Source organism: Acanthaster planci, linkage group LG07 (genome assembly GCF_054643075.1).
Source record: "Acanthaster planci isolate LZ-2023a linkage group LG07, COTS_SCS, whole genome shotgun sequence".
Classification (NCBI taxonomy): domain Eukaryota; kingdom Metazoa; phylum Echinodermata; class Asteroidea; order Valvatida; family Acanthasteridae; genus Acanthaster; species Acanthaster planci.
In genome coordinates this window covers 20476947-20489566 of record NC_141783.1, presented here as the reverse complement: position 1 = coordinate 20489566, position 12620 = coordinate 20476947, and the positions used below count along the sequence as shown (strand labels likewise).

The 12620-nt window shown below is 40.6% G+C and overlaps 1 protein-coding gene across 8 annotated transcripts in view; it reads left to right on the top strand.

Moving 5' to 3' along the window:
- The window catches only part of LOC110976086 (RNA binding protein fox-1 homolog 3-like), a 164890-nt gene that overhangs the window by 63341 nt on the left and 88929 nt on the right, over positions 1–12620 (top strand). The window contains exon 1 of one of the 8 annotated variants that reach the window (XM_022229065.2): positions 297–1771. The exons of the other annotated variants lie outside the window; for them this stretch is intronic. Within the exon in view, the coding sequence (XP_022084757.1) occupies positions 1319–1771 (453 nt within the window). The 5' untranslated portion in view covers positions 297–1318. Of the gene's footprint in view, positions 1–296; positions 1772–12620 lie in introns of those variants that run through there. 8 annotated transcript variants of the gene reach the window in all.

The following is a 12620-nucleotide window of genomic DNA, read 5'->3' as shown; positions in this document are numbered from 1 at the left end:
TACATGTAAATTGTAACCTCGTTAAATATCCCTTGCAGTGCATCACACACAGTATGAAGCTCATTAAGCAAAAAACCCATGCCATGTGACAAGCAAACATTGTTCTACTGAATATTTACATAGTTTATTTTACGGTATCCTGTCTGTACAGGGTGGCTTCCACCACTGAAAGTGGCACGTGCCTGGAGTGTGCCAATCCTTTGTTACAATATCCCCCATTGTCATTTAAATCATATTTGCACAGGCTTTGGATAGAGCCATGTGAGAAGGGCAGGCCTTCCATCTGCACACCACACAAAAGAAAGTTCCCCCACACATCAATGTAAGTGCCCATTTCACTGTGTCTCCAGCTAGACACAATGGGTGTTCCTGAACCCACACTGCACAAAGAGATCCTCAAAGATTGAGCATCACTGACCAGGTGGATGAGGGGCTTTCCCAAACCAAGATGAATTCCTCATCTGCATATTAACCAAACAAAGAGTACGGCCTGTTTGAGTGGAGAGCAGACACGCATGTGTGATAATCCTGCCTGTACTTCTTGTGTGGTGGAGCTGCTGGGACATGGATGTTGTTTTTCCTGGTAGCAGCGGCAATAAACAAGGCCAGACAAAGAAACCAAGAATTAGGATAAACAGTGGACACTCTCACCATGTGTGGCAGGGAGGTAAGGGCTGGTGTAGTGTACAGGCTTAACAACAGCACTCTGCACAGTTCCCTGTGTATGTAATTACCCACCTTCACAAGCCAACTCATTATAATTTTGCCCTACGTCAGATTTCAATAACTAGTGGACAGTTCGTGCATGTGTGTGCTGGCATGGTGTCTTAGGCCACTACAGTGCTGTCATTGTGTGATGCTAGCCACGAGCCTTACAGCATCATTCCGACAGACCACAAAAACCGTGAGTGCACTGATTTATGGGAATGGCCAGAGCCCAGGGAATATTTGTGAGAGAGCTCCATGCCTGTCTTGACCTGATGCTGGTGATGACGAAATGACTGAGCTTGCAAGCCAAAGCCAGGAAGTCCAGCTGTGAGCCAGTAGGGAGGCACGGTCTAACCTTGGCCAACGAACTTTATGCGGGGATCAAATCAGAGGAGCAGAGAGGGAGAGAATGAGAGGACAGATTGAGAAGTACTAGCACAACTGCACGGGAACTCACCGGGAGAAAGAGCGGCAAGCTAGACCCCGAGAAAGACAGCTGAACAGTGCAGCATACCGCCTATGGACTGACCTAGCTCGGGTTCAACCGCGATGGGATGCATAACAGCTATATCAACATAATGCTGCATGGTATTCATCACTGAGATTGCACATGCACGCAGGCCTTTGTCTGGCTGAAATCCTGACTCCTGTTCTTTCTCTCCCTGCCATTTCTGAATTTTATTTTGGATGCTTTTTTACGGAGGCACAAACAGTGCGTTGTGCTCTCAGCTCTGGTAGTCTGGTTCGGTCCTGTGTCATTAATTTAGCACTGCTGGTTTGCAGTGCTCTGGGCAGGAGGGGTCAATCTATCCTGCCAAAAAAGGGAGAATTTTTCTCGCATTGTGGAGAGAACATGATGAAAGATCTGAAGTTATCGTCAGCAATGGCTGCAGCAGCAGCGGCTGCAGCCGCAGCATCCATGCCGCACAACAAGGCGGCCAAGGTCTTCAACAGCCAGGTAAACCAAGTGGGTCTGGGAGCTGGACATGTGGTATCCCCTCTCATGATGATGCCTAATCCGCTTCTACAAATGCTGGCTCTCAAGAATGACATTGCAGCAAAGGTAAACATTGTTAGAATTCACATTCACCGTATCAATGCTTATCATGCATTTGCTAGGCATTGAATTTTTTTTCAGGGAGGATGCACTTACGTCAATATTTTGTAGGAAATCTTTCAAATATTATACTTCCGTGAGTTCACTAGGAAGAGTGATTAACAGACATGGCAGATGTCAATAAAAAAATCAGTGTGCAAAATAAACACTCCGAGCTCACCAGAACCATATGTTTGAAGGTGCTCATGTACACTGTCAATCGTATTTATGTTTATCGGTAAAGTGCAATTATTCACGCGCATCTTTCAGTTGTGAAAGCACATTTTTACCACTGTCAGTAATTACTACATAGCCATGATTGACAGTTGTCTCTCTGTAAACAGTTTGACTCAACACAACAACACACTTGAATGAGACACACCTAGGGGCATGCACCCCACAGATGCACAGAGTGCTGATGTGTCTCCAATGAACTGCTGAACTGCTCAACTCTAGCAGATGTGGACAGGGGCTTTTGTTGTCACTCACAGTAATTTATGTGCACAGAATACAGGGTCCCTGCACTGTTCTTGTCCTCTCAGAGTGTCGTAGTCAATGCTTGTTTACAAAACACTTTGGGTTCTGTGGCTACAGAAACAACCAATCCATCATGGATGCAGAAGTTAAGAAGTCGTATTTGGAGAATATTTTTCTTCCAATACAGGCGATTGAGATAAAGCTCTAACTTTAAAAGTCAAAGGTCATTGGGATGATGAATTTTAAATGCCTACTTCTGTGGTTTTGCCCTTGGTGTAAATAATGCACACATCCATAAAACCATCACCAATCATTTCCACATAGTGGCGTAACAGTGTACATGCACAAAATTAATATATTCAAGTTCATTTCATACTCCTGGGTACTTGCGACATTTCACAATAATTTTGAAATACAATATATAATTGATAAACATTACTAAATGTTTTCCATGATGTAAAGAACAAAAAATTATCAGCTTTTTTACCTGGTAATCTGATAATGACTTTAAATGTTTTTCTCAAAACTACTGAATTTATTCCTTCTTGGCTCCATTAATTTTGGTGAATTTTACACGAAGGAGATAAGGTCGGTGTAAGAAAGTGTTTCTGTACACAAGTACAATGCATGCAGTTACACTCAGAAAGATTACATGCATGCTACCAGTAAATTACAATCAAAATTTCTCATTGGAATAATTGACCACACAGGATTTATACTGAATAAATTTCAGCAAGTACAAATCTATGCAGACGTGAGTAACAATGTAATTAATATTTCAGTGCACACGCTGTTTGGGACAAACACTGTACATGTAATTATAAAGCTCTCTTCAAATGCAGTACACATTTGTAAATTTTTCATAATTCCATTTGCATCCGTATCTGTAGGTCTTTCTTGCCTTCCATTTAAATAGAAAGGGGAAAGATTCTTCATCCATTGTGAAGCATTCATTAAATTCTCAAGATGCGCACTGGACATCTTAGCACTATAATTTAATGTCGCTGTTGATAACAGAGAAATATTCGTGCTTCTGCTGTCCGTAGTGTGGTGCTTCTACCTTGTGTTGGCTCCAATGACTTGCATTGCACGTTGTGCATGCGTCACGTGCAAGGCTGTTCATTATGATAAACGTGTGTTGTCCATGCTGTGGATCAAACATGGCTGCTGGATTGCCCTGCAGGGAGTTGTGTCATCTCGAATGTGGCGATTAATGAAGTGGCCGAAGACACCTTGTCAAAACAAATTTCGGGAGATTGGTTGTTTGCAAGTTTTGACGATTTAATCAAGAGAAATATTGAGTAACACAGAAAAATAAATTATTCAAAATATAATTCATGCTTGTAAAAAAAATTTAAACAACACAAAAGTTGACTCATGATTGGCATTATTACACTCTTCACCATCGTCAATGTCCTCTCAGTAGTGATCTCTTGAACTAGTAGTCTTAAAAAATTACCATTTTCATAAAGACACCAAGAATGTGGTTACAGTCTGCAATTCCTGAGCGTCTTTCCCTGTTTGATTCTGTGTGGTGATCAGTCATTTCATTTTTTTATCATACAAAAATGACAGATTGGTTCCAATGTATCTGACTTCAAATAATGGAAGTGTCAGCTACGTGCATTCTGATGCTTTCATAGCCTGTGTGTTATTTATTGATGTGGATTTTTAGCCGCGTAACCCATCATGTGGTTATGTTGTCAGTGATCAACCTGGTGCGACTGTTGTTAGCATTATGGGTAGATGTAAGATAATGCCTGTTATTTAGGGCAAGAGTTTGAAAGAAATTGTGGCCCGAGCAAGCACATTTCTTGTAACTGCCTCTTTGGCACACATCTTGTTCTTGAGCTACATGTATATGTAGTTCATTTTTAATTACCAAGCATCTTTCAGGGGTAAGATACTACAAAGCTTACACGATTTGGAATTTTTTTTACTCAAGCCAACCATCTGACTGTAACCAGTCATACTATACCAGCATTAACAAAAAATGTCTGAATTACAATAGCAATTGAAGTTGTAAAATGCAAATGACTCAGTCCCTGAGTCATTGCACATAGTACATGTAGACGCAGTCATTATGCAGTGAACCAGTGGTAAACCTGTTGAAACGGATATTGGAGAAACTGTGTATGGAATCCATCTGAACAATAGACATTTGCTCAAATCCTACGTCAACGTTGAAATCGAATGACAAAAGTACATGTACAGGTTGATATACATAGACATGTACATGTTGATATACATTTACATGTACATGTACATGTACATGTTGATATACATGTACATGTATATCATAAGCATGAATTACGCATCAACATTTGTATTTGGGGCATAAAACGCCCCTGTGTATGTAGGCCCTCATCTACTGTGTCTTTCCCTTCCTCCAAGAATTCCAACAGCTTTTGGAAGTGCACCGTTTCAGTACCATCTGTCTTTAAGTGTAAATGAATTAGAGTGTACTTGAATTGCTAAAACTTTGAAATTGAAGATCTTGCTGGCATTTGGTGGTTTTCCGCGGAATCCACATCTAGTGGAATTCCTATGAATTAGCGTGTACTACATCTACTGACATGCTAGCCAGTATGTAGTGCCTGTGATGCTAAGAAGCTTAAGTGTGTGTTTTATCCATGTTCTGTCCACCAAATTATGCTGGTACCTAAAATTCTGTTTGACAACACCAATGCTGTTCAGTATACTGGTATGGTACATGTTATGTACATGTACCTTGTGTACTGTACGTCTTCCATTTATAGTCACGCAGTTCGAAATTCTAAAGCCTGGTTCATACTTCAGGCAAACTCGAAAGTGAAGCCAATTGATTGCACGAAACAGTCGCAGTGAAAGTTGTTTGAGTTGAAATGTGTTTGACAAGCTGTGAATTCACTGTGCAGATGTGTGATCTAATGTCACAAAAACATGTTTGTGTTTGCTTTTGCACCAAATACCTGTATGAATCGGTTTTAATTAAGCCTCTAAAATCCAAATTCAAGAACATACATGTTCCTTGGGGCCTGAACAAACAAGTTTTAGTCAGAAGAGATCAGCAGCATTATTTAGTCATGTTGTAATTCCCACTGAAAATTGAATCTACATTTTTCAAGGGCAAAAATGGTGTTCATAGCATGACTATGTAATATTTTTTTGTCAATTCACATATTTCTATTGCCTTTTTTTCTTACGATAGAAGGTAAAAATTATAAGCTGTTAAGATCAGAAGATGATACTTGTACGTGAAAAACAAGCCACCTTCCTAGCTTTTCTTAACTGAAACTCATTTTAACCTGCCAGTAGTCAAGTGGTAGCCTCAACAGTTAAGTTTATCATTATGTAGGTATTTGTGGGTGTAGAATTGGAGCTGAAATTCACCTAAGCCCGAGGAACGGGAGCAGTGCAATGATTGAGTATGGAGAAATAGTCTTTCTAGAAACTATTAATTTAGCACAAGTACCATTCGTGAAGCTTAGAATATGTTATACAAGTATTATATATCTTATTATACTGGTATGTATAAACCACTCAGCAAGCTCTGTCCAGTTTGTGGTTATAAACTTTATGTTACTGAAAAAAATTGCTATTGAGTGTGGTGGAAGTGCCCCACTAAAATCCACCTATCGTTTTTGCTTCCGTTGTTTTTCACGTGCACAGCACAACCACTCTGTCATGATTTCATGGCACTTGGGCCAGCATTATCATGTCTTTGCCCGAGGGGTTTCTCTGTGTTCAGAGGAACCCCTTTCACTGAACAGCTGTCAAGGAGAGATGTAGAAGATAACAGGAGGTTTATTTTTACAACTCTGGGGTGCCCTGTACATTTGCAAATCAATCTGGGTGGCATTAGAATGATTATGTCACAGTGGAACCATGGCACTGAGGCAAGATTTTTTTAAAGATGATGTACATCGTAGTCTGATTTCTCTTTGTATTTGAAGGTTCATTTATTTGTGCCACTTTGATAACATTCACAGAAATTTTCTCTACTTAAATGTACGTGCATGCCATGGCAAACAGTCTTTGGGATGCATGTACATGTACTCCACTTCTACACCAAAACAGATTCCACAGATTAAAATAAAATTTCTCCAGGCTGGCTGTGTTCCAACTTTGAAGCAAGTGTGTGGATTTTAAAGATACATAAAGGAAGACAGATTTTGAAAATGCTACAGAGTAGAAGAAAATGCAGATTGAGTACCCCGTAATAACTGGACATTCGAATTTCCGCAATGCTGTGTACTGAATCTAAAAGGTTCCAGCTGCAAAAATGTTAAAACAGGCCAAGTTTGAGTTAAATCTAATAACTGGACATTCGAATTTCCACAATGCTGTGTACTGAATCTAAAAGGTTCCAGCTGCAAAAATGTTAAAACAGGCCAAGTTTGAGTTAAATCCACATTTATGCAGTGCCAAATAGGCCTACAATTTTTCATGCTTTTTCATTCCTTTATTTCCCTGTAGTTGCTAAGGGTAAAACCATACATGTACATGTAGATGGTAAACATTCCCTATGTGTGCAGTGCATTTAGAAATAACCTTCGTGTGCTGTGCTGCAGGTGGCAGCATAGTACGGTACGGTCGAGTTCGGGCGGCCTGTTCTTGACACGGGTTTCTTGTTCTCGCGCTTGAACAGCGGAAACACCACTCAAGAACACTGTTCTCGGAACAGGATCACACACCACCTCCTCGTCAGGGTTTTACAGGAACACACGGAAAAACTCATGCAATTTTGATTTTTGAACAGCTGCAAAAAGTAGAGAGATGGCTTCCAAAGCCATAGACAATGGGAAGTTTTGCAAAATTAACATTGATTATTTTCCGTAACACAGAAATGAATGTTCCTGTTTATATAGAAAAGAATTCAGCCCATCCAAACATTAACTCGCGAATAACGTAGCCAACATGGACGCCGCCATGTTGCATGTTGCTTGTCACTAACTACCATCGGTAACCGGTTGTTTGTTTGTTCCCAGCGTTCTGAGCGGCCGAAATCTGTTTGTGAACATATGAGAACAAGCCGCCTGAACTCGGCCTACATTGGATAGCTGTCCCTTGCCTCTTCACTGTAGTCTGTACATGTACTGTGTACACATGTCATGTACATGTGTGTGTCAAGCATGGGATCTTTCAACAGTGGTTCTTTGTATAATGTGGCCTTTCTTGATGAATAAATGTCTTACTCATTCCTGCTGTCTCCAGTGGACCCTTATAAAGTGATTTCCGGGGCTCAGACAACAAGCCTCATTGTCCCAGTATATGAGAAAGGACCAACTTCTTAGCTTGGGGGGGTGGCATGAATTGTAAGATCAGCATAATGACAGCCATCAGTCAAGCATCCAAATTGGAAAAAGAAGTGGGCATTTGTTCTTAATGTTATCAGTGCCTACTGATTCAAAAGTATAAATTATTGAAACAAGCGGGTTTCCTTACATATGCATCCATTTCTGTTAAATAATTATAGTATTTGCTAAAAGCAGGGTTAACTACTGGCATTTTTTTTTTTTTTTTCGTGGGAGAGGATAATTTTGTTGGGTTCAGGGGTAGTTTCCAAGACATGTTCAAGTTTATTTGTGTGGGTAAGTGCTACCAGCAGCTTCCACATTTTGTGGTCAAGTTTTGTTCTTCCATGTAACAGTCAAATGCCAGTAGTTGAGTCTTTGTGGCCATTAGTAATGATTTTATGGTGTAAAAAGACCAAATTCAGTAAAATTTGAATGCTTTGCCCACATGCTGGAGAAAAAAGATCAGCCTGCTTTTTTGAACTGGAGAATTCACTTGAGTCCTGTGTTTGTGCAGTAGACTTCAGCGTTTTCCTTATGTTGACCTCCCCCCTTTCCTCTATCCAATTTCAGAGGCAATTTCTTAACATGTTTCTTCTGTCCAAGGTCTTACCTTGGCTGTCCAGCCAGGCAAGCTCAGCATTATTTCTCAGTCCGTTTTGTAATCCACGAACCTGTGCAGAAACCTGCAAGCTCCTGTAATGAATAATCGCCGATTGCCTAGCACAGCTCAACCTTCAGGGCCCATGGCCAACGAAGCAACAAAGGTTGTTGGTTTGGTTATTGAAATGATTTCGCGTGCCTCATTTTCGTTAAGAAATTATGGCCGTTTCATTATTAAGACAGTGTGCGCAGCACATTACCATTTGACACAAGTGGTGTATGAATAATGTGACCGAGCCGGGCTAAACAAAAAGAGAACATTAGAAGTACATGTGAGGTGTTGTGTAAACATTGTATGGATTATGCGATAGTATGTAATGTCAATGAAGTATGGAGATCATGCATGGAAAAATGAGTGACTCATCATTGGTAATTTTCCATTTAAATCAAGACTGTCTCGTTTCAGGAGCAGCAAATTTGAAAGCTTAGTGCATGCACCTCAAGGCCATGCACATGTGTGTTCCAATACATTCACATAACACTACATTGTACACGTTGTACATGTCAATGTTGTATAAACGCTTTGATTTCTACGCACTGAAGGTAAAGCTAAAGGGAGGGGGGGCAAGGAGAGACTTTTAAAATAAACACTTAAGTCTTCCCCTTCCCAGTCTGTCGTATTTATCACATGCAAGTATTTTGCAGCCTGGTTACAGCTTTTACGTGTCTCGATGTTAAAAGGTACACGTCATTAGATCTTAATGCGCACTTGCTCAGTTGAAATACATGTACATGTGCCTATCTGGCTTATTGTAGGCTTGATATTAGATTTATTTGGTGGATGAACTAGACAAACCTCATTATAAATCTTATTTGTCTACCATGAAATATTTTGAAATTTATTCATTTCTTCCCAATTACAGTTGGTCTTCAACAAGAAAATTCTTTGAATTAGACAGCTAAGCTAAGCTAAGCTGAGTGGAGCCACAGGCATGTACCTAATAGCACTCAGTGTTGTTTTGAAATATTTCTGGCTAAATTTTCCGAGTTAATGCCGGTGGTGATAACAAAAGAAAAGCTAGCTCAGCTTACCCGTTGTGCCCTCTAATTGCAGCCTCTGTACCTCCAGGGTCATACAGCTCACAGAGCTGATCCACCTGACATTTTGAGCGGCATGCCCCTCCTGCTATCAAGCCCCAAAATGGAACAAGATACATTAATGTGGATCAAGTGACTAAGACTAATTGTGATTGTGTGCACATTGTGCGTGCTGGCAGTCTGTTTGGCCAAATTAAAGTTGTGACAACATTGACGGGGGACGGGTTCCTTTTGCTCATCGAATCCTGACCACCCTGTTAGATTAAAGTGTTCTTAATTTTGTTGCAAATTACCTGTTCTTTTCAGAGGAGGTTTGAAGTGAGAGGTTATTTTTCATATACATGCAGGTAGACAATTATAAGTCACAACTCCCTTGAGAAAAAAGACTAACATTCCCAAATGGGCATTAGAAGTTTGCTATACTGGCGTCATGATTCTTACCAACAGGAATATGAAAATTGGAGGAGAACCAGTCATTACATGTACAAAAACAACAAACTGCTTAGCATTTAAGCTGGTATTGTGCTCTTACTAAGCTAATCTTCTTTTGCACAAGTTAAGAAGTCTCTAGTCTTCTTATCCACCTTACACAAGGCACAAGGTGCCTTGCAGTGGTCCCATTCTCAATTGGGCTGATTTCCCAGTTGGTCCTGAAGCCACCCAGAGCAGTTTAACCTTTAGTGTTAATTGAGTGAACGGAGGACCATGCAACATGCTCTTTGTCTCACTGTGATTCATGTTTCTCAGTGTTGTAGCCACGGGGGCCTGTCTTCCCCCTCTGGTGCCCTCTGACTGAAAAAAAAAATGGATGAATGGATATTTAACAAAGTAACATAAACTTGCCCCCCAAAAAACCACACCACTGAAAGCTGGTGCCCCCCATAAGATGCTGGTACTCCCTTTATGCCCCCCTTCCACTTGTAAAATCCTAGCTACAAATGCGCCACTGATGTTTCTGTTATTCACAGTATTCATTTATTGCAAGGAGACGCTTCATTGTTCATCCCATTTCCCACTTTCTGTACATGTACATTTAGTTGCCGGCACGCTGTGTATATGACTGCATTATTTATTTCCTACGGTACAAGCTTTCGCCGTCAAAGCCTGAAATTCACGATGCAGTACCCAGCTGAACTTGTTGAAGATTCTGCTTGCAACTGCCTCTAGTTTTGCACAGTTGTTTCATTACTCTGATTTAAATGCTGAAAACAATGGAGTCCTTCAAAGTTGACATCTAAAATTTGGTTTGATTTCTATTTTGCATGAAAGCCAAGTGCATTTTCATTGGCTTTAGAGCCTGAAGACAGAGAGAGATGCCTGGATTTTCAGTGGTCTATGTTTGGTTCAACCTGTCTATGTATAGTTGCTTTATTGCTCAAGTACAAAATCACATGTTACGTGTGTGTGAGCAAATAATCGTTCTGGATGACTGATCATTTTTGTCCTTTGTTGTCATGTTATGAATCTCAGAGGAAGTTAAAACAAAAAACCCAAATAAAATAAATCTGTGTGACCAAATGAAACTAATCAAGCATCCTTTAATAACTCTCTAGTGCTGAATTGGCATCCTGGTTTTGATTAGAGTTTGATAACGGTGGGGCGTTTGTCGCCAAGATAAGTGTCAGCTGTTTGCAGTGTGCGAACCTTGTATTTTGAAGACATCTCTCGTTGATTAGTCTTTGCGAGTTGAATGTGGCTCTGCTTGACTGAGGTCAAGTGGTTGGTACCCTGTCTTATGAGGAGTATGTAGTGGGTGTCCGTCTTGATGAAAGTTTCCCAGAAATGTAAAGATGTTGTGTACCTCATCTTGCCGACCCCAGCTGTGCTCGACGAGCTTCGGCAGTAAACACCTTCCTTACGTCCCACTGACACAAACTTGTCAAACATTTGCAATCTGTTGGTTTACATCTAGTGGGAAATTGTTCGATAATGCTGGCAACATTTGCCGAGATGGAGTTCAGCCCACAAGTGCAATGGTCTGCGGGTAATTTTTCATATATTGCTTTTTATACCAAGGTCTGGCAGATAAGGTAAAGTCCACATGGACAACCGTAGTCTTTATTTCTGCTTTAAAGTTAATGAATTGGCCACCATGTAAGGCAATTACATATAAATGAGACTGTACATGAGATCAAAGTGATACAGACTGCTTTAAATAGTTTCACAAAATCACCTGTGTTGGTCTTTTGGTGCCAATTACTCATGAGCAAAATCAAACCAAATTGATATAGCTGGAAATATCTATCTGCATATACAAATTGATACAGGAAAGTTGCACTTTCAGGTTTGTGATGGTCACAGCATGGTTCAGTAAATACATGCAGGTAGACAAGTCAAGGCCACATATGTAGATATTTTGCCCAATGCCTACCATCAGGTTGAATGTCATAGGGCACATCATTTATAAGGCACTGCAGGCTGATTTAATCAGTGGAGGTACTCTACACTTGTATAGTGTTGCCAATTCAATGAGGCTGTGGGCAGTAATGGATAAAACGCTTACTGCAGACGGCGTTCCAAACTTGTCAAAGTGTTCAACTTTTATTACATGTACTTCTACCTTCTGTAGGTGTGTTGACCACGCTATTACTGTATTTATCCAGTTTTGGGGGTGGTTCTAAAAGAAATGTTTTCTTTACTCGTAAGTAATTTCATAAATTTACACAGTCCACTCTGTTCCTTGATATATACATTGAAGAACCCTCAGAGAAATCAAGTCAATTACGAGTGCACCAGAAACCCAGATATTGTTTTGAAATGACGTTCCGAAAACATTGACTTTTGTCAATTGGGGGTGACAGCCAGGCGTGAGTTGCAGCGGCAGGCTCGCGGCAAAGCAGGGCCCGATCACCTGAGCAAGGCTAGGGTGAGTTTCACACCCAGGGAACCAATCACGGCTGCTCATCGGTGCGGCAAAAATTGGCATTGATCTGCTGTGAAGTGAAGCCGGTTGTCTTATCAGGACAAGATGAAAAATGGAAATGAGAAGAACAAAGTGTAGAAATGGCAACTGGTACAAATCAATTCACAAGCACATGTCCCTCTCTAACCAGGTTTAGTTTGTGACAACTCTTCATTTATATGCCCCTGAAAGTGCAGTGGATCTGCCTGCAAATTGTACCACACGTTTCATCATCACGAATCACTGGTGTACTAAAATGTTGAGCCTGAAACATGAGGTCACGCACACCTGTGTCCCCTCCTCTAGTCACATGAAGGTGTACATGTATGCTTTGGTTTCTTTGTACAGTAAACACCCACACCTACATGTACACCCTTACCTGTTTTACTTACAAAGTGTGGACATTCCTTTGTTCTCCTGTGCTTAAGGAAACTTGAGGAAAATGCTCTTTCTTCTCCAA